Genomic DNA, 27,201 nt, shown 5'->3' with positions numbered 1-27,201 from the left:
TAGGGGTCTACTGTATTTGATTTTAATTCAAATAATTTATCGTATTTCAAAGAGCTTTCATTGCCTGCAATGATGCATTTCATGAAGTTTGGGCTCTGAATCTCCGTGTTGAAGAAGTCTTCACAATCCTCCATCCATATCTGATTTTCTTGCGATGTCAAGTGGTGGGACACGAGAATAGAACATACCTTGCGCTTTCCCAAACCCTTAGTCACAATGAAGCAGATAGTTTCACGATTGATATTGACTTCCGCCATCATTTGTACTGGGAAATCATGATCCTTGGCGTAGTGCGCCATTTGCGAAGAGTTGCCACAGCAGCATGCCAACATCTTTCAGAGAACTCTATTGTCACAGGATGTGTTTGTATTTAAATATATGAAACTAACTGTACTTATTTATCAGGTTAAAAAGGTAAAATTTTGACATTTTGTTTTTGTCTAAAAGTGACTAGAAAAAATGCTCCATTCCAGAACGTTCAATGCGGACTAACTAGGGAGAATTTTATTACACATTTTAGAAAATAGATGCATCAGCAACATTTGAGAATATGAAACTTTCGAAAAATTCCATTCGCAGGCTATTTCTCCAACACTTCAAAGAAGCCACAATGCAACGAAGCCTAAAGATCTTATCTGAAAAGCATTTGGAGAAAGCATAGTCAACAAGCAGACTTTCGATTGATTTCAAAAGTTTAAGGATGGAAGTTTCTGGCTTCAAGATCCAGCAGCGATTCCGCGATTAATGACGACGTTCTCCTGCAACTGAGACGCTAACCTTTGGTTGACCATCAGAGAATAAGCATACTCGAGTGTTCCAATACATTTTAAAATTTGTGTGTGTCCAATACCATCATGCAATGCGCAAACATGTACAGCATCGTTGATCTTAGAAAAGCTTGTTAGTCTGGGCCAGGAGGTTTAGCGTCATCAACTTACAGCCAAGACCTGGTGTCAACTAACTGCCGTCTACTTCTCGCACTGCAGAACTATACTGTCAATATACATTTCAATGACAATATCTGAAGCTTGTAACTTCTTTCAAAGAAAACCGTAAGTCATTCTATGCTGAAGGGATTGAAAGTTTGCTGCAAAGTTGGGAAGATGTGATTGATATTGATAGTGATTACCTGCCAGGGTAAACTTAATCTTTGTTCACTTAATTATCAATAAGTTTCTTTCAAAGTGTCTAAATTTTACCTTTACAACCTGAAAAATGCTAAGCAGCTGAAAATTTAAAGGAAATATTCTAATCAAATGCATTTGCTTAAAAAATAAATAAATAAAATATTTATTTTTTATAGAAAATTATTAATCATACTAAAACTGAATAACAAAATTTACTACGCATAATTTAGATTGGAGTGATGGTATTATACAATCGGCGAAGTGAAAAATGTCTTCCGAGTGGTTTTTATGGATCCCATTAAGGTATTTAATATTAAGTATAAATAATTGCTATATAATTTAGCAAGCTGTGAGACTGCACCTCCTACCAAATTACCCGAAACGCACAGTCATTAGTAAATGCCAATATACAGCATCTGTGTGTGTTCATTACTCCATGCAACGAAAGGTGGGATTCATCTGTCCAAAACCCTGTGGTTCCTGTGCAGTTTTAAATAAAGCTCGCGTTGCTAATGTTAATTTCTAAGCAGTATCTGCCGGTGAAATATGGTGTGGTGATTGCAATTTGTATGGATACAGAATCATGACACCACGAAGGTTATGCCGTTTATAGGATAAAGGAATACAAAACTATCTTGTATCTTTCATAATTACTGCTAGAGCCCAATAGCTTTTTGTGATGCCAGATTGCCTTTTCCTAATCCCAAAGCACTTGTACAGAATTCTATTAATGATAGCATTCACTTCGTCCAAACTATTAATTTCTTCAAAAATCAATCGACGTGATTTAGTAACTTAGCACGTATGATGAGATTTTTTCCTCCTTTTAAGTTTTCTTTTCACCTTTTATGTAATTTTTGCAAAGCTTCTGATGCTGATTCTTCATTCACGTAGAAGAGGCCGTAACAACTAAGAAAACTTCTAAAATGAAATAGTATGAGCATTCATAATTTGAGTACCATACAATGATATGAGTGGAATATATGCAATTAAAGAACATACTTTCTTTATTACTCTTAATGCTTTCTTACAAAAGTATGCTATTTTCGTTTAACATTTCATTACACATTTTGCCTTCGTAGGACACACTTCTCAATTTCAGGAGCCCTGAGAACACGGTGTGAAGAGAACTGGCCATCTGAAAATGGATCTACTTACTTTTCCACTTTAAGAAACTGTCAATAAAAATTTAATTACAGTGGAACCCCGGTTAACGAACGTCCTGGTTAACGACCAAATCGGTTAACGAACTTTTATTTTGCAAAAATTTTGTCTCGGATAACGAACTTAACGGCTTTTTGTGTCAAATTTGTAAGCTTGCCGACTTTTAGGGAAAATCAGTTAATCGTGTGTCGGTGATGGTCTAGGGTCCATTCGTATGTTGGTGGTGGCAGAGGAAGAAAAGATGACAAGTATTTTACAGTGAAAATCGTTTATTAGAACGGGAAGATGCTTACATATTTGAGGTAATTGGAAATGGCTTATCTACAGTATTTTCTCTCGGCACTGAGGAGTGGCGTATCGCTGTGTGCAAGCTGATCAGTCATAGCCCCAGAGCAGACGAGATGGGTTCGCTTGGTCACAGAAGCGATGGAAGGTGACAGAGCTGCAACGACTGGAGCGGTCCGCCAGACAACACAAATTTTAGCGGGCACGACTTCAGGTTTTATCCAGATGAAGACGACGCAGATTAATCGCCATAGAATTTTTAGGAAAACTGCGTTTTGACCTTGAGATTCGGGGTTTTTATAGTATTTCTTCCTTGAATCTCACCTTACGATTAGTCCTGCGTCCCATTCCTTGCTTCCTGATCGTTTTCTTCTTTGTCTCCAGGTGAAAACCGAAACTAGATCAGGTCACGAGAAAGGTTTGTTCCGAGGCGTTTATTTGACACCTGTTCGTCGACTCTGATCAGAGATTGTTGATAAACCTATAAGCCTTTCGCTCATAATTTAGCCTATTGTTTCTGCTATCTGTCATTTTAGAACTTTAACGACCGTACGTGATGTTTTTATACCCGTCAAATCTTTCACTTTTTCCGAAAATTTAACCTAGATCGATTGTTTATGAGCACGTTTTCCTATATTTTCATTAAAGAAAACCCATTTTACAAATAAAATTACAAAAATACTGACGTCTGGAACGGATTAATTGTATTTGCATTATTTTCTATGGGAAAAATTGTTTCGGTTAACGAACGGACTCGTGGAACGGATTACGTTAGTTAACCGGGGTTCCACTGTAATCTATATCTATAATCGAGATGGGTTTAAAAAAATAATAATATCAATAAGCGCAGAGCCCAAACGGTTAGGAGTTGAAGGTTGAAATTTGGTACACAGATAGGGTACGTCATGAGAACTTACGCTAAGAAGGGATTTTTCGAAATTTCCACCCGCGGCGGAGAGGTTTCATTGTTAACAATGGAAATGTTAAGAATGGAAGTGTTAAGTAACAATAGAAGTGTTAAGAGAAAGCGATATGCAAGATTTACAGGCGCAGCCTTGCCAATGTATCATTGATCGTCGTAGCAAGGTGTCTTTAAAGTATGTAGTCGAAGGTTCTACTGTCCTCGCTACAAATGAGCCACTGGCTCTCGCTTTTGCCAGCTGATCGGCACGTTCGTTGTCCAGGATCCCGATGTAAAAGGCTGCCTCTTGGCTGATTACCAGAGGCAACGGAAGCAGCCTGGCCAACTCTGTAGACACAGTTCTGTACGCCCTCGATATCTGTAGGGCGGCGGGACGCTGAATCGTGAGTAGTGTTCTGCTCTGCTTGACATTAGCAAAGTTCTTCCACCAGATACTGCAGGTATAGCAGATAACACGCTCTACACTCATCTTGTAGATGGATCGAAGCGCCTCTCTGCTAAGCCCGTAGTCTTGTCGCGCTAGTCTCGATAATGCTGCTATCATGAGGTTTGTTTTGTCTCAAACACTCCTCAGGTGGGGCGTCCAACATAGCGTCTGGTCAATGATAACACCAAGGTATTTTAACTCGTTCACCCTTTGGATGGGGTTACCTCTAATTCAGTATATTGGCCGGCGTGCCAACACTCCAGTTCAGGCCACTGTCAGGGCCTTTGATTTCTCAGGGCTGAAGGAGAGCTTGTGTAACTCTCTCTCCAAAGAACAAGCCGTTCCATTGCTTCGTTGCTGCGACTCTCCATGTCGCACCTACTGTAGCCTGTAACTACTAGCAACAGATCGTCTGTATATGCCTGCAGCTGGACATCGTCTGGTAGGAGAAGTCACAGCGCCGTGTCTGCTAGCCCCTTTCCAGTATCCTCTCATACCTCTTGCTCGGAGTGTGGTAAACCACTGTGCGTTCACTCAGGAAACTCCTGGAAAGTGATACTAGGGTGGTCGGCAGGTTCGCCTTCTGAAGCTCACCCAGTATTGATGGCAAACAGACATTTTCGAAAAGCCCCCGCGACATCCATCGAAACGAGCGACGTGTTGAGGCCCTGCTGGTAGTTCTGGAAAACCAGGTTGACCGCCCAATGTAATGCTCTGCAGGTCGACATGTCCAGCCGGAACCCATATTGGTGTGTGTGTATCAGCCCTTTCCATTTAAAGCTGTATTCTATCACTGAGGATTCTATCAAGAACCTTCCCCAAGACTGGTAAAAGGCTGATCGGTCTGTAGGACCTAGGTTCGTTCTTCGGGCACCTACTCTTATGAATAAACAAAAGACGCGCTTGCTTCCACTGCACTCAGAAACCCAAGAGTATACACTTCTGATACAGAGTACGGGGCAGGTTAGGACATTCCTGATGCAGAACTTGTACCATTTTGGCCGTGATCCCATCAACATCACGTGCTATCCATTTCCTTAGGTTGCCAACGATGTAGGCCACCTCAAAGTCAGTCACTGGCATGGGCATCTCAGCCTTAAGAATGGGCAACTTTGCGTCACTTCGAAACTGCTGCTGCTCTTTGGTATTATCGGACCGCTCATCGCACAAAAAGTGCGAGCAGAGCAGCACCTTTATTAACTCCTCCTGTGTGGAGGTTAGGGTTCCATCTGGCCTTTTGATAGACCCCATGACCATGCTACGTTTTAACTTTCCCGCTATTAGCTTATAAAGAAGACAGAACGGGTTATTGTCACAGATACGCTGACAGAAACTGAGCCATGAGGTCTTCTTAGCATCATTCAACTTGTACTTGTACTCAGCATTGGCCCTCTGGAACTCCAGTTTCCTGGTAGCCCGAAGATCATCATCCCTGCATCGTTGAAAGCGTCGCCAGAGCACATTCACGCGCTTCCTCAGGACACTCAGTTCCTGGCTCCACAAAGGAACTGACCGGTGGTTGTTGGTCCCCCGTCGTGTGAACCTGCAGTTTTCTGTTTCTCTGACCACTTCGGTGCAGTTGGCCACAATTTCCTCCAGATCCCGACATTCTCAACCTTAGAGACTTGAGTAACTATATCGGCCGTCTTTTCCGTGAGGCATTTGGCAAATTGACTGTGGTTTCCAGCAGTAAGTCTGTAACAACTGCTCGGCCAGTCTGGCGAGCCGTACATCACCTCGTAGGTAATGAAGCGATGGTCGCTACACCATTCTGAGCCGATAGTTTTCCACTGTGAGGTCAGTCTAAGCATAGCCCAACTCACAATAGTGAGGTCAATCCAGCTCTCACCCATTGCAGAGGAGTAGGTAGCAATCCCAAACGAATCATTTAGGACATGCATCCCCCAACTCTCTGCCACTTCCTTCATCATGTCCCTGTCCGGATTGTCAATTGGGGAGCTCCATAGCAAGTGTTTGGAGTTAAAGTCACCTGCCAAAAATACCTGGCCATGTGGCAAGACAACCCTTTCGAGTTCATTCAGAAGGCCTCCCAGTTTAAGTGTCAGCGGGCGATAACTGGAGACCGCAATCCACGTGCAAGCAGGCGACCATATTTCAACAGCCACCATGAGTGGCAAAACGTGGATAGCAAATGTGTCAACATTCCTCTGTGTAAAGATAACTGCGGCACGACATTCGTCACCTTCTTGGCAAATAAGCTCCATTGTAGTGATTGGCCACTAACCTTTCCTTGTACAAGATACGGCTCTTGAAGCAGGATGATGTCAATATCCCACTTGAGCAACTCTGCCCATAGTTGGGCAGTTGCGGCACAGCAATTTTTGGCGTTGAACTGCAGTATTTTGCAGCCTCATCGTTTGTTCGTCTCTGTGATGTGTTGAGAGATTCTGAGTTTGGAAGTTGAAAAGGTAAGACCTGTGCTGCTCTGCTCTCTAGCTAAATTTTTCTAAGCTTTTGTAGTTAAGCCTAGATTTAGGGTTAGCAGTCCCTCTCCTGTAGTTTAGTATAGGAGATTAGGGACAAGTTAGGCCTAGATCAGGTGTTAGACCTAGTTAGGCCTAGATCAGGTGTTAGGCTTAGCAGTGATAAACCTAACACCTGATTTAAGCCTAAGCAGAGTCGGTACATTGACTCGTATTTCGACTAATAGTTCAAACTTAGCTAAGACAATATTTGCCGCTAGTCGGCGCCACTGTTAGAAGAAGAGAATTGGTCTTGTTAGGTATATACTGAAGTCAGTGATTTTGACCTATAATAATTGTTTTTTTAGCTACATAAAAATGCCAACGTGCTTTGTGCCAGGATGCAAGGCATGTTATAAGTCATCGAACGAGAAGAGACATTTCTTCCGTGCTCCTAGCGATAAGATTGAGGAGTGGATGCGATGCATTCCACGNGTGTCATTTATTTATCCATAAACCTGGTTTTGGGTTTAAATAAAAGCTTTTTCATTCTTATAATAAAATGCATATAAAAAATTATGAAATCGAACTCGAAGGTTATATATCTTTCAATAAAAAGAAAACATTCGATTTCACAGCGATTCGCTCTAGCTGTGATTGCAGTGCCCCTGGTGGTAACATTTGTCTCTAGTTGATTTTAGCAACGAGCGAAGATAGGAAGTCGAAAGACCAGGTAATCTACCGACTCTGGCCTAAGTAGTTTATTTATTACATTATAGATTAGTTTAATAGATTAATTAGATAAATCTAATTAATCTATTAATCTAGGCTTATTTTTATCTAAGTTTAATTATGAAAGGTTGTGGTTTTCTAACCAGCCATATCTCACTTGTGTTTGTGCTGATGACAACTGTGAAGTCCATCTTGGATACCCAGTGGATATTGTGTTTGTGCCCAAGGATTACAGCAAGTTATGTCAGCATTGTCTTCTGTGTTGTGTTGGGTCTGGTGGACACCATAGTCTGTTTGTGGTTTGTTTGGGGAGACCCGCTAACTAGCAGACCGGTCCTCCCACGCCCTCCCATTTACCCGTGCTGACAGGTATGTTTGCTGGTACAAAGTGGGAAGACTAGGCAAGATCTGCCTGACCCATCCTGTGTACTGTTTAATAAAAGTTTATTGTTACCATAAAACTTACAGAGTGAACACACATGTTCTTGCAACATTAGTCATTATATGTACTGTACATTTAACTTTTTGAGAGACTAACATAGTCACCCCTACACCAATACATAAAGCTAAAATAAATTATTTACATGAGTGCCCTAAGTTGACATCGCGACAAATTTTATATACAGGTGTCAAAACGTTGGGTTTGGGGTTGACATATTTAGGTCATACAATTACTGATACATAGATAACATTAATACTGAACATAACCCGACGTTTTTACATCGCTTTGTAGACCTTGGGCACAGTTGAGAGTCTTCCAGATCATGATGAATAGAGAGTCATGTGGCAGACAAGTTCCTGGGTGCGCCGTTTGAAGTTAACTGCGGTGAAGAGTACTTGATGCTGTCGTGCAGGAAGCTTCCTCGATGAATTTCTTACATAGCGTTGTTAGAGATACCACAATATGAAGTAGGTGAGACAGGGGGAGTAACAAACAGCACAGTGAAGTAGGTGAGACAGGGGGAGTAACAAACAGCACAGCAAAGTTCAGGATTTATATCCTCGGTGAAAATAACATTATTATTTGATTTTAAATATGGCCTCCGTGCCTCTGTAGTATTTGCTGAACTCATTCTCAGACATTTTGTCTTTATCACTCATAATTTTATACTTAGCTTCTTGTTTAATTCTAGTGATGGTGATGGAGGCATTATAATTTTTCTTGTCTAAAAGTAGCATACACCTATTTTTCCGTATGATACATTTGGCAAGGGCTACGACCCAGTTCAACACATAGCTATTCTGATTTCTCAGATACAAATTGCTTTGGAACTTAATTTTATTCCCGTTTATGTTCGTTTTCCATGTTTTAGCAACCCATGCCCAAATTGATTTTGCTAGCTTACACTCATAGAAGGTGTGCACAGTAGATTCGCTCTTTCCACATCTGGTCCACTACTGAAACAAATCTTAATGCTGACATTCTAATTTTTTGTGAATAAAGTTACATTTTTCTTTTGTATGCATGGAAACTTTCGGACACCCTGTATTTCAGGATTACGAAACGAAATTTCACATTATAGCTTTTTACGCTGTTAATTCAAGTTTTCGGAATTCGGGGGATGGAAAGATTAAAGGCAAACATTTGGAAGTCCGGTATAAGATCATTTCGAGGGGTAGGGAAATGTGTTCGATGTTCTTGCATTTATAATATCATTTATGAACTAAGCCACTAATAAAACTCGTATAGAGATTTTTCTGCTTTGTAGTTATCGAGTAGGTGTGATTTTTCGAACATTTTCCTATTTTTCAATAAATAAAAATATATGTAAGGCCCACAAAGCTGTTAAGATGGTAAATACCAGAATACCGAATATATTCGTACACTTTATAGTGGCCGGCAAATCTCCTTCGTAATAGACCTTTGAACTTTCGCCGCATAAGTACTGTTGTTGTAACAGTTTTAAGTTTCTTTTTCGTTACTATTGTACTACGGTTCTTGTCGAATCAATGAATAACTCAGAACAGTTTACGATTTCTTGGTACCTTAGGCTTGATTCTAATAATAAGATAGAAGTTTAATAAGAGTAATATCCATGACGATATGTGACGATTGACAACTTAACCAAATTAGTGTTTCTAATAGATAAAGAGTATTGTTTGGCTTTTTACAATTTTTCCTCCTCCCCATTCCTATTTTCGGTGTCTTTATTCAACGCCTAAAGTCAAAATTAATTTCTGAGAAAATATTTTGAACCGATTCTTTTAGTTTTAAACTATTTCGTACGCAATGAATTTTTTCAGAATATTAAAGTTTATGGACGACGATCTTCGGATATAATTTTTTCACAATTGCCACGCTTTCCTTGTGTTTAATAAGAATCAGGAAAGTAAAATGTACTTAAATTCAGGTGTATACGTCAGTGCCATCCCATTGCATTTCTATACATCGATTACTTTCTGTGTACATTTGATCGTGGCATTACATGTAGTGTCATTTCTTGGGAAAAAATTAAAATAATTAACTAAATATAATTCTTAAAAAGAAAAGGATATAATTTCAAACCGGGAGTTCATATATAGTTAATCTGGGCCTCCTATCTCCCTAAGCATTTACATCTGGTTTCGGCTTTCATCTATCTAACTTCCTTCTCGAGATTACAGAAGGACAGACAAGCAGACAGCGGATGATAGTGGAAATTTATATGCCTAAAATTTTTTTTTCAAATTCCAGCCCACTAATTTCTATATAAAGCAATATTTACGAGAACATACTTCCCACATGTTTGTACAATCTGTTTCCAGAATTTAAACACTTTATTATTACATGAAACAATTATTTTAGCGTTTTTACAAGAATTTTTTTATTTAAACAAGTCAATAGTCTTTCGGACGTTAACGTTTACTTTTGGTCGAATTAACTTCGATCCCCTTCTGCACAGTCCCGAATTGCTGTTGGACTAGCGGTATGGTGGCATTCGAATAGGAAAATGACATAATACGAGATCACTGGCTTGGAACAAAATATGTTTCAAGCGATTTTCGAGGATGCCTAGTTTAAATATTTGGTCCATTTTTCGCCAATTTGATTGATTGGCAGATTACCGTTCGATATTCGTCTGTGGATGGTAGTTTTTTGGAGATAACGTTAGAAATGTTTTTATATCTGAAAAATCTAAGATATACAGTATTTTCAATTCCTGTCTATCTGCCTATTAAATTCGTGTCATTTCGTACCATCCGAGTAAAGCGATAAACGTGACAATAGTAGGCTGAAATAACCAAAATCTTTATGTTATTTTTGTTTTAATGTTTGTGATATTATAGTATTTGATTTATATAACTACAAAGGTTATCTTACGTAAAAGATTATTACACCGAGTGCCCATCTAATGTATTAGATCAGACACTCGGAGTGATAAACTTACGTAAGATAACCTTTATAAATATAATTCAAATATAATATAAGGGTTAAAAGTACGAAATAATCTAATAATCTTAATTTTTGTAGTTGTTATTTTGTGCCGAGTAACGTCAAGCTCATCTGCTAGTAATTAAATAAATTAAAACTGTGATTAAAATTGAAGACCGGCATTCTGACGATGTGACAATAAATAATTGCTCGTTATCTTTCATCATCATATTACATTAGGCTAAACTAACTAAACCTGTAATTAACACTTCAGCATTATATTACCGACAGTTAAGATATTACAGCTGTTACAACTGTCAGTATTAATGGCTAGATTGCGTAGGCGGTTAAGCCATTATTCTGTTACTCTGGGATAAACAATTATCCATGTAGTTCACACTGGGGTGGAGAGATGATGAGGGATGGGACAATTCCTCATCACCCAGCTGTCTTCATTCTATATTTGGCCAACCCATAATGGGTATGATTAATAAAAGAGACCTCTTAGAGCACACGGAACAAAAAATAGAAAAAATCATACCAAATAGGCCTATAAAAAGGTGAGAGATTTCTGACGAAACAGTTCTGAAGTTCTTAATTTAGACTCCAACCCGAGTACTCCAGAGCAGCCTGAAGTCATCAATGAGGCAATAACATACAATAACGAATTTCTAAATGCCAAAGTGTTTAATAAAATCTTATGTTTGCGATCAAATTGAAGCATTAGTGTTCCTTACAGTGCACTAATGTATACTAATTACAAGAAAAATGAAAGTCAATACGCCTCGAAAAACTTGGTTTTTCTCAAGAAGGCGTCACTTAATGCACATTAGTGCTCCAAATTGCATTTTATAGTAAATTATTTTAATTTTTCTGTATAAGTATAACGAAATATTTAATAATATTTAGGAAAAAAACATATTGCTTACATTCTTTTTGTAATCAAATACTCGTCATTATCTACATTCTGACCTAAACAATCAAAAGTGACCTCGTCTCGTGTTTCCGTTTCTAAATACCACTCTGCACCAATTATTAATAGATAAACATGCTATTGACATATAGTGTAGCGTGCTTGACATTATTTGTAACTTTAATAATAATAATTGAACTATCTAATAGAATATGGATACTTAAAAGTATTTTTACGTTCGTAGTGGATCTTTTCCTAGATGATGTCAGAAGAAAGCTCCTTTGCGAATTAAAATTAGAGAAATCCATTTTCTTTAATCGTTCGCGTGAAGATAGATTGAGGATTTTGGAAATAAGACCATTAAATGGAAGGAACTTCGAGTATTATCCCGAGAATGTTTCTTTAATCTGTGTGGATCCATATGAGTCATTTGGATCATTTTATGAGAAAAACAAAAATAATTTTGAAGATATACTTTTGGAGAATTTCTGCTGCACTCAGGTAGAAGACATGAGCGAAATAAAAGACGAAAGTGTTGACATAGTCGTGGCAACGTCTGTTCTTTGCTGGGTGAAAGACGTAGAAAAGTCCTTGAGCGAGATCAAAAGGGTCTTAGCAAAAGTAAGTACATTCATTCTTAAATATTATATATTGTTAATATGAGATTTTGAATGGAAATTTGGATTTCTTCTTGTTGTAGGGAGGAAAATTCTATTTTCTAGAACACGTTAAGGATCCGAATGAATCAATTTACTTCTATCAAAAATTACTCAGGCCGATCTGGAGTCTTATGTTTCATAAATGCCAAATCACTCGAGATATCGGAAATGCCATTAAAAACGCTGGCTTTAATGAGGTTATTGAAAATAGTTATAGATTGCCTGCTATTACATTTGTTCTTCAGTATCATATATATGGAACCGCTACCAAATAATTAATTAATCTACTCATAATTAAATATATTTGAAAAATTTCAACTGTTTAACAGATTAATTATTGTATATTAAAGTTTATTAAAAATAAACACGGTAAAAACCTGTCTAAAACGGACCCACTACAAAGTTGTGTAAACAGAAGGTAGATGTTGGAACCGAACAATTTATTCTGTAAAATAATAATACAAGCCGGAAACTTGTCTAATGCGGAAATGGAAAACTTTTTATTATATAAACCAAATAAAGTGGAATTTTTCGACGAAGAATTGCACTCTTATTAATTTTTCCTTTGTTAACATTGCTCTTTTATTGTCTATAATGTACGAGTAAGAATACAGCATTGCTGTTCCTCCAAAACTTTATAGAAGAATAAATCAATTTAAAAATACCCTTACTGTATAAACAAAAACAATCAAAATTCTGGCTGGTGCCGTTTTAAATTGGTTTTACTGTATTTTTATTAATTAAACAATACAAAACTATATTCATCTTTAGTATACATGTATATATGATTTATGATAATGTTGTGTAAACTTTAATTATTTTTATTCTTGTAAGCATAAATCAATTTTCTCGTTTGTGATTTTACACTAAGTGCCAGAGATAACAAAATTAGATGCGTAGAATTTATATATGTTCCATGTTTCTTAATACTAAATCTTTATATCTTTTACTATAATTATAATAAACGTCTCATTTTCTATTAAAAATATGAAAAATATTCAAATTTTTGTGATATTTTAAACCATAAATCAAACGGCATGCTCAAGACAATATGTGTACCCATTATTCCAACGAAAACTTTTACTTCGAATTCAGTCGCAAGGATAAAATTTGGCGCTTATGTTTTCTTAAACTCATATTAAGTAACGAATTTCGGGCAAAGCAAAACTTACTTTACAATTTTCTGACAGTCGAACAATCATGGTGTTGACTTTTCATGGGGTAATAGAATGAATCTTTGATTCATCGAGCAGATCAGAAAGATTCCATTAATAAAGTAATTCATGGACAGCAATTGTAAGAAATTGAATGTTGATGGTACGTGATCAACTACAGCTAATAAGGGCTTATTGTGTTGTAAATGGTCAACACATTTAACTTTTATATTCTAGAATCATTAGCAAAACATCCGGGACCAGTTTAGAAGAATAAATAAAGAAAATAAATTTCTTAGTGGATTTGGAGGTCGCAAAAGGTGACGGTGGGCCTGTTATATGTTGTCGTTGATAATATGATATAACTCTTATCAAGCATTTTAAATGTATATTTTATGTATTTTTTATAATTTTTATAGAAGACATGGTAAAGAATCTAAATTCCTAGACATTAACAGACAGTTTTCTGAACATGTCAAATAATTTAGACACTATACTATCAAAAAAAATATCCACTATAAAAAAATTGACACTACTATCAATTCAAAGGGATGATATTTATGAAGTACAAAATGATGTATATAGACTTACAACCTAGTACAAGCAGCTTAATTATGTAAATATTCATTATATTAAGTTTTCTTTTTGCTATAAACGTTAATTTTGTAATTTCGGGTGAAAATACAAAAAAAAAAAACAAGATGCAACTGGAAGAGGAACTCTATGACATGTTAAAAGTGTGAATTATTATTATTTTATGTCACTTTTAGAATGTTTTCGGGATATCAAATTTGAAAATAAAGCGAGTATTTCCTGGAGTAGCTCCTCTTCTTTGTCACAACTACAGTTCGCCAATGAAGTTGACCTTGTTCAGTCATAAAGTAATCTTGTTATAGTTTACGAAGTTTCTTTGTAATTGGATGGTGGGGTGATGGATGTCGCCACCCCGCGGATATTATGTTTTTTTGTTATTTTCTCACATTTATGTTTTACAAATTTATTATTGTTTAAATACTCCATAATTTAATTTTATCTAGTTTTTATACATTTTTTTCTACAACTGTAATTACTTAAATTATTAATAAATGTGTCTCATATCTGTCGTGAGAAAAGACGAGACGAGAACGAGAACGTTTGATGAACGTAAGTTCGAAGCAAATTTTGTCCTGTCTCTTTTTAGCAGAAACGAGAAGCATAAACATAAAGATCATTTATTACATAACATAAATTTTGGTCCATCGAGGCGGATTAAGTCCGATAACAAAGAATCGCAATCATTTTCAGTGAGGAACGTCTTTTCAAAGCAGTGTGTTAAGCCTAAACTCGTGGATATTGCGTTGGTTGGAATATCGAGTATCGAACAAAGTTCAGTACAACAATAGCAAGTGAGTAGAAGTTTCTATCGTCTCAGGTTTCGTTTATTAAACGTAACCGTACTAGTTTAATATAGCATATCGCAAGTTATTATTCATCATGGACATTTCGCAACAAAAAAGGATCCGTAAGGTTATTAAACAAAGCATAACAAGACATTACAATTTTGCCTTTGGTAGTGAAGCTCAAAATGCAACTATTCATATTCTTAGACCAAGAATCACGTTATTAGATGATACGTGGAAAGAATATCTTAATACAGTATAAGTAACAATATAATCATGTTTGGAACAGATGAACAATCAACAGCTCAAGAAAAAGATTATGAAGAAGTAGAGGAAAAATATATTCAAGCACGATCCAAATTATCATCATTAATCGACGAAAAGGCGCCAATAACAGAGACATCAACACAGGCATTACCGAGACAGTCGAATGCATCATTTGAAGGGCAGGCAAACTCCGCGTCGATAAAATTACCAAAAATTGAACTACCAACATTTGACGGAGATTATTTAGAATGGATCAAGTTCAAAGACTTATTTTCAGCAATAGTGCATAACAATGCAACTTTAACAAATGCACAAAAACTTCATTACCTAAAATCAGTTTTAAAGGGAGAAGCCGAACAACTCCTACACTTCATTGAAGTCAGTGAAGGTAATTATACAGAATCATGGAAGATACTGCAAGATAGATATGAAAATGAACGACAGATTATTAACAGTCATTTTAAGGCTCTTTTTCAACAGCCACGTGCAAGGACTGATTCGGCTAGTGAAATCAAACGACTGCTAGACACTACTGTAAAACATGTCAGAGCATTAGCAGTGTTAAAATTGCCGACAGATCATTGGGATCACATTTTGGTTTATACATTAAGCAACAAACTCGATGATGAAACAAGAAAACAGTGGGAATTAAAGGCTACAACGACTACATTTCCTACATTCAATGAGTTGAAGCAATTTCTGGAGCAGAGATATCGTGCTCTAGAGATTTCCGTGAGCAATATGTGGAAACAAAGAACACAACAAAACATAGGAAAACTATCAAATACACTCAAAGCTCATAGTGTGACCGTTTTAAGTTGCCCAGTTTGCAAGGAGGCGCATCATGTTTTTTACTGTCCAGCGTTCCAGAAACAGAACGTGAAAACTCGTAAGGTCACTATCAAGAATGCTGGACTCCGTTTTAACTGTTTTAAGGGTAATCACTCAGTGAAAGGCTGTAAATTACATCTACATGCAAGCATTGTCGTAAGAAACACAACACCATGCTACATGAAGACGAATCTTCCCCTCTAATTACAGCATCAAACGCAGCATCTTCTTGTATAACAGCGAATTGCAACACTAGTGAAGTGATTATTACACACCACGCATCTGAAACTCAACAAAAAACTGTCTTGTTAGCGACGGCAGTAGTAAATGTGATTGACTCATTTGGAACCAAACATAAAGCTAGACTACTACTAGATAATGGATCGCAGTCATCATTTGTTAGTGAAGCGTTTGTTCAAAGAACAAGATTGTCGCAAGAAACTGGAAAATTAAGAGTTATAGGTCTGGGTCAAACAGATTCTGGAGTTACGAAGGGTATAGTGAAGCTACAACTTCAGTCGATATATGACCAGTTCTCTTTACAAATTAACGCATTCGTATTGCCGAAGCTTACAAGTATTCTCCCAGCAGTAAAGGTTAACATTTCAGACTGAAAGCATATTAAGAATATAGATCTAGCAGACTCAGCATTCAACAAGCCTCGTGTAATAGACATTCTATTAGGAGCAGATTATTATCATGATGTCTTAACATCCACGTCAATAGTGAAAGAGTCAAACTGTCCTTATTTACAGCTCACAAAGTTTGGATGGGTAGTCTCTGGTCCTGTGGGTCAGCAACTTTGTTACGTGTAACACAGATAAAATACTAAAACAATTTTGGGAAATCGAAGAGGTAGAAGCTACACAAAAAATGTCGGCAGAAGAAACAAAATGTGAAGAACATTTTCAAAAAACTCATCGAAGACAAGAAACTGGACGCTATTCAGTCTCATTTCCCTTTAAGGAAGAAAAACCAACGTTAGGAGACTCCAAGCAAATGGCATTTCGTCGGCTTCAGGCATTAGAAAGAAGACTAGAAAAGGATCCACACATTCGTACTCAATACAATGATTTCATGAAGGAGTATGAAAATAAACACCACATGTCTGAAGTCTCAACTACTGAAGAGTGTTACTATATACCTCGTCATTGCGTCATACGAGAATGCAGCGAAACCACGAAGCTCCGAGTGGTTTTTGATGCCTCAGCCAAGTCATCGAACAATAAATCACTAAATGAACAAATCTGTGTGGGACCTAAAATCCAAGATGATATATTTGAAATCTTCCTTCGTTTCCGTACGTGGAAGATTGCTATATCGGCAGACATAGAAAAGATGTTCAGACAGATATCTATGAACAATGAAGATAGAAGATGGCAACGCATTTTGTGGAGATCATCACCAGAATTGCCAGTGAAAGAATGTGAACTGAATACAGTAACGTATGGTACCACATCTGGTCCTTATTTAGCTACAAGGACCTTGAAACAACTGTCGATCGATGAAAGAAAACATTTTCCTGAAGCGTCGACAGTGGTTGAACGTGACTTCTATGTGGACGATTTAATGACAGGTACAGACGAAGGCCAGGAGGCAGTTTATTTGTGTCAACAGCTTACAGAGATGCTAAATAAAGGACAATTTTATCTTCGCAAGTGGATCGATCTCAAATGACAGGACAATGATATCAGCCTTACAACAATCTGAGAGTACTGACAACCATCACATTAAAGTATCTGACTTAACGAAGGCCTTAGGTCTTAATTGGAATACTAAGGAAGATCTATTTTACTTCGTGTTGTGTAAATTCTCTAGTCAACCCCCTACAAATCGTACTGTAATTTCAGACATCGCACGACTATTCGATCCATTGGGTTGGTTAGCACCAGTCACAATCAAGGTAAAATGATGCTCCAACGCCTTTGGACAATTGGAACAACATGGGATGAATTGCTACCTACAGTCATTGCAGAACAAAAATGCTTTAGGGCTGAACTTCAAACATTAACAGAAATAAAAATACCACGTCATGCTATTGACAGAAAATATCCACTTCAACTGCATGGGTTTGCTGACACATCTGAACGAGCTTATGCTGCTGTATAGAACGAGCTTATGCTGCTGTATAGAACGAGCTTATGCTGCTGTATAGAACGAGCTTATGCTGCTGTATAGAACGAGCTTATGCTGCTTATGCTGAATTCGTTGCCTGTACAGCAGGCAACGAATTCAGGGAGAAAATGTAATCAAGATACTCTGTGCAAAGACTAAAGTGGCTCCATTGAAGGTTGTGACTCTTCCTAGATTAGAACTCTGTGCTATACAACTCTTAGCTAAGCTAATGCATCGAGTGAATCAACAATTGCAAATAAATAAAGAAGACATTTTCGCTTGGTCAGATTCAACTATAGCTTTGTCTTGGATTAAAAGTGAGCCTAGAAATTGGAAAACTTTCGTAGCAAACCGAGTAAGTGAGATTCAGACTTATCTTCCTCCACAACACTGGAAGCATGTTAAATCCAAAGAGAATCCTGCAGACTATGCGTCACGTGGGCTTAACCCAGCTACGTTAAAGTCGTGTGATCAATGGTGGAATGGACCAAAGTTTCTTTACGATGAGGAGGTAACTTGGAAGGTAAATACAATCAATTATTATGTGGAAGGTAAATACAATCAATTATTATGATGTTCAAGAAGAAAGAAAGAAGACAACGGTCACTTTCACAGGCAAAACTGATACAGAAGATCCTTTGAATATAAGAAAATCATCTTCATGGTTAAAACTTCAACGCATCCTTGCTTATTGCAGAAGATTTATCAACAACTAACAAAGGAAAGAAAAAATAGACAACTACCGTGTTTCCCCGAAAATAAGACATCCGCAGAAAATAAGACCTAGCACAGATTTTGCTGAATTACGAAATATAAGACCTACCCCTGAAAGTAAGACCTATCGAAGTTTTTTTAGTCGTAACGGTCATCGACAGATGGTTGAAAGTGGCCGTTGGCTTTTTGAAAGTACAGCCACTGATTGGTCAGCAGACAATTACGCCNTATACAATTCTTAGCTTTATTTCATTTATTAATTGTCCGTTGTGTTTAATTTATTTTTTTTAAATTCGAATTTATTAGTCTTATTATTAGGGGGCGCATCTAGTCGTGGTGAGTGTTGGTGACTTTTTGTTAGAGCTGAGACTAACAACGCACAACGGATTACGCCTGGATTAAAAGCCATTATCTAGTTTTTAATAGTTGCTTAACAACCAATTAATTTAATATTATTGCTGTTAATTATGGCCGAATCGAAACGAATCCTGGCCCGCTTCAACGTTCTCCGCTAAAATCAAGTCAAACAAATATGCAAAGAAGAGGGCGTGGAAGACTCAGAAAAGAATTTGTTCAGACTTCGGAATTAAATTCACTAACTGGTTCGGAAGACACGAAGCAGTTAGTGGATTTAATTGGTGAAGAATACACTTCAGAGGATGCGATGAGTATAAATGCCAATAGTATGAGAAATTCTGAAATTAAGGACTATTTTGAAACATCGGAACAGAATGAGCAGTTAAGAGAAAATAAACCGGAATACTCACTTAAATCAATTTCTTTAAACCAGGAAATGCAGATAATCAAATATGATATTAGACGACTTCAGGAAGACAACACGAAAATTAAAGAAGAAATGAAAATCATTGGTCAAAAAATTCAACAATCTGAGAAAAAAGTAAAACCTTGTGTAAATTTAAAAGGTATGTTAGAGTTTGAGTTAGATAGAATATTAAATGATAAAACTAAAAGAAATCTAATTACTCTAAATTTTCCATTTAAAACGGTTGATAACCTGCAAGAAATAAAACAATTTATAAAGGTAAATTTAGGGTTAAAAGATATAGAAATAGAAGGTTTAATCAACTTGGGAAAAAATAATTTAGAGAATCAAATGATAAAAATAATGACAACTTCGGTTAAAGAAAGGAATCTAATCCTTAAGAAATTTTGGATGAACCGTACTAAAATGGAGAATGAGGAAAAGAACATCGTCATAAAAACAGATTTATGCCTTAGATCTAGAATTAGGAGGAATGACTACTTAATAAAATTAAGATAGAAATGGCAGAAAATATCAGAGTACGAATAAGAGACGATCACTATATAAAAGACAATCACGTATATACACTTGATATGGATACTAATGACTTTATATTAGTAAACCATTTTTTAGGACAAATAACCCAAAAAACCCTGACAAAATAATAAAAGCAATAAATATACAAAATGATGATCAGGGACATAATCATACAGAAACAGATGAAGAAAATGTGAACGGTAATAAACTGACTTCGGAAAAAAATAATATAAAAAAGATTAAATTAAGATCAAAGAAAATACATACTAATGTATTATTTAGTTTTTGGAACTGCCAAGGAATCGAAGGTAAAATTCAGACAATATCGATAAAAAATTTATAGATTTGAATGAAATTATAGGAATAATTGAAACGTGGTTAACAACTTTGAATTTGTCGGATTAAACTTATTTAGAACAAGAAAATAATATATTAATGAGCAATGCAATACCGAACAAGTAAATTCGGCCGTCCTTCGTGAGGCATGTTACTTTTAATCAAGAAAAGTCTGGATGATATTTTATATCAAACTATAAGCAAGAACTTTATACTAGCGATAATAGAATTAAAAGACGAACTAAAAAATGCTTGGAACAAACATTATTTAGGAATAATTGTAACATATCTACAGCCAACGGTGAAAAAGAAACCAATATTAAGTGAAATTCAATATTATCTAAAGTGGGATTTTCTTACTCACCTGTGGATGATCGGAGGAGATTTTAACTCACGTATAGGAGAGATGTCGGACACGAAGATTTTTCAAAATTATGAAAATATGAATAATAAAAGACAATCTAAAGATAAAATATTAAATAGTGAAGGTAAAACTCTATTAGAGTTTATTCACGAAAACCAATTAGTAGTCCTAAATGGAAGAATAGAAGGAGATGTTCCTGCAGAATATACTTATACATCGTATACAGAAAAATCAATTGTAGACTATGTTATATGCTCTGAGACCTTAATTGAATACTATCAATCCTTGACAGTACTGGATGAGGACTCATCCGATCATTTTCCAGTACAACTTAAGTTAATAATGGATGGAGAAAAGATAAGGAAGTGTAAAAGAGATGATCAGTCATTAATATTTAATAGTAAATTTACCTCAAACTACAACAAACAGAAATGGTTAAGGGAGGCGGAGGCTATGACAACGAATTTGATATCGTTAGAAAACGAGAAAGAACCAATAGTTAATTATCAGAGAATGATATCAAAACTAGAAGAATGCAAATTTAAGAGATGTAACCTCGCCAATAAGTATAGATATAAAAATGAGTGGTTTGATAACTCATGTTATTATTATAAAATTAAAAAAACAAAAGAACTTAAAAGAGCAATACAACATAAAGAGCAATACAACAGAAGCACTGACGAACTATGTTAAAACTAAGAGAATTTATTTGAACTTAATTAAGGCCAAAAAAGAAATTATATTTGGCGAATATAAATAGGAAATTAATACTATCTAAAGATACAAGAATATTTTGGAAGATATTAAATGGTTTTCGAATGAAAAAGTCCGAATGTTTTAATAAAAATAGAATAAACTATAATAAGTGGATAGAATATTTTAGAGATTTTTCTGACGAGTATTTATACAATCAAAGAAACATTAATATGGAGGTGATAACATCTAACCAAATTAGTCAAGAAGAAATAAGTATTAATGAAGTCCAGAAACAGATTATTGAGTCGAAAAATAAATCAGCTCCTGGCTCATGGAATTCCATATTCAATTATTAAATTATTGCCTTACAAACTAATTCAATATTTGATCAGATTTTTAAATAAAATATATTTCTAATATTTCTAATTCTAAAAATATAAAAATAATTATATANTAGATCAGTTCAACATTTCAGGTTAGATGTATTGTTGTCTATATTTGATCATTAAAATAAGTAATTGTTCACTATATTCACTCTATGTAACAATGATGATGATTTTGTTCACATTCTACTAGAATATGGTATATTACAATCCCAAACATTCATTCAAAAATATAATAAAATGTAGTGTGTCAAAAGCAATTTTGAGGTGTGTCCAAATCAACTTTTAGGGGAGTTTTTGGTGTCTGGAGTAATAAATATATGCATGCATAGATCAAATGCCAGTTTTGTTATTTACATTTGAAATTTTGAAGGTTTGAGGAATTGTTATTTCAATTTTGCCTGCAATTAAATGTGAATTGTTATTCTAAATGAAGGAAAGTAAGTAGAATTCTTTTAAAATGTCATTAAGTAGTATTAAGTAACTGTTTTAATGTAACAAAATCAACAAAAAAAAGTACTTACTGTAATTTTAAGTTTCAGGATATAAATTTTAGTTAATTTTGAAATAAATTCGAATTTTAATTTTTTTAACAGTGTGCTTTGGTGTAAAAAAAAATCCTTAACTAAATTTTAGAAAAGTCAGTTTTATTATTTCAAATAAAATTTGATTTTGATTTAGCTTTCTCAACTCTGACTTGAAATAGAACTATGCAATACAGTGCAACATTGGGAAGCAATATGAAATGACACCATTATTTCAATAAATCATACAAGTTTTTTAAATAATTTAAGAAAATATACAATATGCAATTTCAGAAAGTGTGGATGAAGTATTTGTCAATCTAGGGATAATATTCATGTCAAATTTATCTTTCAACAAACAGTATAAGAATACAGTAGCCAAGGCCAGAAATCTAATAAATAATTTGATGGGATTATTTTGTAAACTAAAAGTAAGAAATGTTAAAACTCATTTTCAATTATTTAACTCATAGTGATAAACTCTCTGCTATGCTGCTCCAATCTGGAGTCTAAACAATTTTAATATGGAAAAAATTCAAAATATTTTTATTAGAAGAATATTTCAACTTGAATTTTATATTCCTGGTAGTGCGTTGCGTCTAGAATTAATGAGGTATAAACTTAATACAATACTGATTAAACGTTATATAAAATTTCTACAAAAAATGATTAATACAAAAGATTTGACGACAAAACTTGTATATTTATTATATAAAAAATCAAGAATTAAAGATATTAAGCGCAATTGGATAACGCAAATATCGAAAATCTTTAATATATACGATACGGGTTCTCGATAGAATTAGTGTTTGAATATCTCCAAAATAATGATCAACGAATCAGTCAACTAATATATAGAGTAATGGAATACTCAATAATACAAGATACAGAAGATATTCAAAAAAGAAAAAAAGTAATTGTTATTCTGAGATCTTAAACTTCCCATCAATTAATAATTTTATTATACAGTTTAGACTTAACCAAAAAGGATTGATGATTAACGATAAGTACGTAGAATATGAACAATTCAACTGTCCAATATGTAAGAAAAAACTATCGAAATTGCATTTATTATATGTAAGCATGGAGAATAAAGAACGAGAACTAAAAACTAATAAAGAACAAAATAATAATTGCTAGGAAGAAAAAGAAATGTATAGAAAGTTGGATAAAGCCAGTATTAGCGAAATATATAGATACTTTAATAATGTTAGAAAAAGTTTTAAAAATATGATTATATAATAATATAAATGAAGAGAAAAGAAATTGTAAAGTTAATACCCCCTGTAACAGGCTATAGCCTTATATGCAAATAAAATTTTGTTTGATTCATTGATAGTCTTATTATTATTATTAAACACTTTTAAATTACATTGTATATCGTTCTGAAATCAGCGATTAAAATTTCATCCACTTCTAAAATAGAAGGTTGAAACTTTGAGCACATACCTAAGTTTGATGATGATGCATTTTAATAATGTTTAGGGGCGGGCTAACAACCCATATGCCTGATAAACATAACAAAATATAGGATTTAATCGTAATGTGTGTGTTTCACGTTACGTGAAACACACACATCCTAGTTATAATACATATAGGCACAGTAGTGATGTAAATGGTAGGTGTGATGCCATCCTCACGTTCCCTACCCCATCTTGAAAAACATGACCAATAAAACTTTTTTTAACTTTTTAAATATATTAAATTATGTTTTATTGATTTTGTATCAATTAATAACGTTATAATTGAATCTGCTGTATAATACAGTCGACCCCCATAACACTGCTGATAATTCCGTTTTATAAGAATTCCATGTTGTACGAGTCACTTAGATTTTACAAATACTTGAGCCGTTCACAGCCCGGCACACGTATTTGTAAAATCTAAGTGACTCGTACAACATGAAATTCTTATAAAACGGAATTATCAACAGTGTTATAGGGGGGGTACATGATTAAATTCTACGTTTGGTTATGTTTATCGGATTTTGGAAGAGAGAATGGAAGAGATGGAACCACCCCTTAAAACATCATTTTAGATATATTCTCAAAGTTTCAAACCTTTATCTTAATTAGAAATAAATGAAATTTGAGTAGCAACACTGAGGATATAAACAGGTTAAAGCAAGGCGTTAAAAGACAGGACACTCGGTATTTATTTATTTATATATTATTTTGTGTTTACAAATTTGAAGAAATGAAAGATGATGATGTGAAAGTCATCCGAATGTAAAAGTCGATTAAGTAAAGTTCTAGCTTCCGACAATGTAGTCTTAAAATAGGAAAAACACAGTTAGAGATTACACAATCGAAAAATAATTCATGCACGAACGAAGTTTTGTTCAAGGATCAACTGTTGACAGATTTTTCAGCAAGTCATTCTTCTTCTGTTATACAGTAGATAAGGAAAGTTTGCGTATTCTACATTATTCAAATTACGCCTCAGGCACTTACTACTTACTATACGCGCAATGCCGATTATCCTGTTTACATTGAACTTAAGAACTTATACACGATACTTCTCAATATTAAATTCTAACGCGTATGAAAATTCTTAATGTCGAAATTATATTTATTACTAGAATATAACATTGTAACAGATAACAGTTTTAACGTGGCACTACTATAACAGAGAAACCTGTATATTTTTAACAATGCTGTGCAGATCTACTACACTCGGAGGTTGTAAAAATTAAATAAATTACAATTATTTTGTAGCTTGAGAGAAAGGAAACCATCTTTAATAAAAAAAATTTCAAGCTTTACACAAATTTTAAAAAAGTTCCTTGATTTTTTATCGTTTGGTACGAGGGCTTCCCAATTCTAGTTTGATTCCAGATTTTTTCTTTTGTGAGAGCTTTAGAGTAATTGCTCCCATACTTTTTGGCAATTTTAAGATCTGTAAAGCCTGTTTGACTACTTACATCGTTTTTATCTTGGACGAAAACCGTACAAGAAATGAAATGAAAAATTTTTCANGAAAGAAACAAGGAGATAAACGAATAACATTTCACTATTTGTTTATAGTTTTAGCCAAATTAGTTCCCAAGAGAAAAATAATAACGAGAATATTATTATTAATTTTTTTTGCTATTTTTTTAAGCAAAAATAGTCATTTTATGTCATATATTTTCTATTTTTTGCAATAATAATATAAAGTTACATTTATATTTTTCAAAGGTTGTAGTTTATACTTTAATAAATGTTTATGCTAGATTTTTATGTAAAACACTAATGAAGTATTATACAGTATAGTGTGTTAAATTGTAAAAATTATCATTAAAGTGTTTTTTATAAAAATTAATTTACATAGGAGACATGTCAAAGTATTAATATCAAACTCTATTTTTCTTCTGCTTATTATTTTTAATTTACAGATATTCTTTCAATAAGGTTTTTATAACATTTTTCTCTTATTTTTTATTTTTTTATAAAAGAATCTATTTTAATCTAAGATAAAAAATGTTTCTGTTTGAATTTTTTCTTCCTAATATCTGTTTTTATTTTTGCTATTTTTTTTTTCTTTTATCTTCCTACTTTTTTATTATTTTTTTCTGTAAAATATTGAACAATTTTGAGTAAAATTGTAAAGTGTTTCTAAAGATAAATGTATTAAATAATAATAATTTAAATTAATTTTAGAATTATTATTGAAATTATTCTAAGTACGGTACATGTTTGTGTATTATATATTTAATTTCTTTACTTCTTTCAATTTTTATAATGTAATTTGTCAAAAATTTAAAATAAAGAATGTTTTTAATTTTGATAAACGTGTAGGTTTTTCTATTTTTATTTCTAAATTGATTTACATTACTACATATCAAATCGGTAAACCGCGAACACTATCCTAATTTTAAAATTATGCATAAAACAATTCAAGGTTGAGAGATTATGCTGTGTATTAGTGAATAGCGTAAACAAATGGAATTTTTATTGATAGCGTATTTAAAGACTGTCTCTTGAAGCTTAAGATGCACGAATTAGGAGCATTAATTAAGATGGGATCCATCAAAAGTTTATAGACAAAATTCTGGTCTTCATCATTAGAATTAAAGTCAGAAAAATTTTACAACTAGACAGCAACTCTTTAACTTGAATATACAATTGTTTTACCCTACCTTTGATAAGATAATGTTTTATGTTTACAACTGTTTCATCACGTCGATTATCAGATCATCCCGAGAGTCTCTTATCTTTTAACGAAAATTTATATGTGAGAATAGTGACGATAAACTCCAAAGAATATTGTAGAAAAATACTGTATACTTTACCAAGTTTATATCAATTACCCAGAGTCTAAATTGGCCATGAATAATATGACAAAGATCCTGGATTATAGTTATTCATAATTTAAATTAGTTTCTTATATCTGAACGTTTTAGTTTTGACGTCAAGTCTTCTGTTTATAGCTAAATCTTTGTCAATGTATGTTGAAAACAATTGAAAATCATTATTCGAAGAAATAAAACAATCTGTCAAGTGCTCTTGCTCGACTTTCCTATCACTCGAACACAAGTTTACGGAGATCATTAGCAAGACCGATAATTTTCAATTATACTACTATGTAAAATTGAAGTAGGCTAATAACAAAACTTTAAAAGGAGTAATTTTGCTGAATTATGATAAAAATCTCCATCTAAAAAATATTCAGGTTAAAAAAAAACATTACGACGCTAGCTGAAAATTAAAACTGTGTTTGGCGTCATCTATTATGAGATGTTATTAATAATAACTTATATCATAAATTTGTGTAAAAAGGCAAAAAAAAAACTAAATTTAAGGGGAAAAAAGAAGTTTTTTTTTTTTTTAATGTAGATGCCAATAACGAGTGAAATTTTCGTTAAATCCGATCTCACTGAAGATATGACACGATGCCTTTGAGTGTCGTACTTCAAAATTTAACAGCATCAGTGCCGCTTATATACATATTACCATGTTAAATTTCGTTTCTTAACCTTTACCCCATCTTAAGATATTATACGAAACATGCAGAATTTTTTCTTTTTTTTCTCACTTTTTTAGCGGCAGAGTCTCAAAACGTAGAGATTTGAAAATAAACCAGAGAATCAAATTTGACACGAAAACAGAAAATCAAATTTTCCGTGTTATATAGGCCTACCTAACTACCCGGA

At 34.2% G+C, this 27,201-nt stretch overlaps 3 protein-coding genes across 3 annotated transcripts; all 3 read left to right on the top strand.

The window, feature by feature from the left end:
- Positions 1 to 11,434: 11,434 nt before the first annotated feature.
- On the top strand, positions 11,435 to 12,670 carry LOC111623279 (methyltransferase-like protein 7A). Its single transcript, XM_023365799.1, has 2 exons — positions 11,435 to 11,966; positions 12,046 to 12,670. The coding sequence occupies exons 1-2, from the start codon at positions 11,481 to 11,483 to the stop codon at positions 12,277 to 12,279; spliced, it is 720 nt and encodes a 239-aa protein (XP_023221567.1). The 5' UTR covers positions 11,435 to 11,480; the 3' UTR covers positions 12,280 to 12,670.
- Positions 12,671 to 14,468: 1,798 nt separating this feature from the next.
- On the top strand, positions 14,469 to 16,249 carry LOC111623278. Its single transcript, XM_023365798.1, has 2 exons — positions 14,469 to 15,762; positions 15,846 to 16,249. The coding sequence occupies exons 1-2, from the start codon at positions 14,814 to 14,816 to the stop codon at positions 16,247 to 16,249; spliced, it is 1,353 nt and encodes a 450-aa protein (XP_023221566.1). The 5' UTR covers positions 14,469 to 14,813.
- Positions 16,250 to 16,437: 188 nt separating this feature from the next.
- On the top strand, positions 16,438 to 17,312 carry LOC111623276. The gene is made up of 2 exons (XM_023365797.1): positions 16,438 to 17,020; positions 17,153 to 17,312. The coding sequence occupies exons 1-2, from the start codon at positions 16,509 to 16,511 to the stop codon at positions 17,310 to 17,312; spliced, it is 672 nt and encodes a 223-aa protein (XP_023221565.1). The 5' UTR covers positions 16,438 to 16,508.
- The last annotated feature ends 9,889 nt before the right edge of the window (positions 17,313 to 27,201 follow it).

The sequence above is a fragment of the Centruroides sculpturatus genome, unplaced genomic scaffold, assembly GCF_000671375.1.
Source record: "Centruroides sculpturatus isolate CEXI.00-Female unplaced genomic scaffold, Cexi_2.0 scaffold302, whole genome shotgun sequence".
Classification (NCBI taxonomy): Eukaryota; Metazoa; Arthropoda; class Arachnida; order Scorpiones; family Buthidae; genus Centruroides; species Centruroides sculpturatus.
Note: the sequence above shows the minus strand (reverse complement) of the source record. Positions and strands in the feature narration are given on the sequence as shown.

Bases quoted from the DNA above. Each gene is read 5' to 3' on its own strand.
- LOC111623279 (XM_023365799.1), top strand. From the start codon at position 11,481: ATGCTATTGACATATAGTGTAGCGTGCTTGACATTATTTGTAACTTTA. The intron at 11,967-12,045 runs GTAAGTACATTC...TTCTTGTTGTAG, and splicing joins TCAAAAGGGTCTTAGCAAAA to GGAGGAAAATTCTATTTTCT.
- LOC111623278 (XM_023365798.1), top strand. From the start codon at position 14,814: ATGTTTGGAACAGATGAACAATCAACAGCTCAAGAAAAAGATTATGAA. The intron at 15,763-15,845 runs GTAAATTACATC...CTCTAATTACAG, and splicing joins TAATCACTCAGTGAAAGGCT to CATCAAACGCAGCATCTTCT.
- LOC111623276 (XM_023365797.1), top strand. From the start codon at position 16,509: ATGTCGGCAGAAGAAACAAAATGTGAAGAACATTTTCAAAAAACTCAT. The intron at 17,021-17,152 runs CATTTTGTGGAG...TGAAAGAAAACA, and splicing joins GAAGATAGAAGATGGCAACG to TTTTCCTGAAGCGTCGACAG.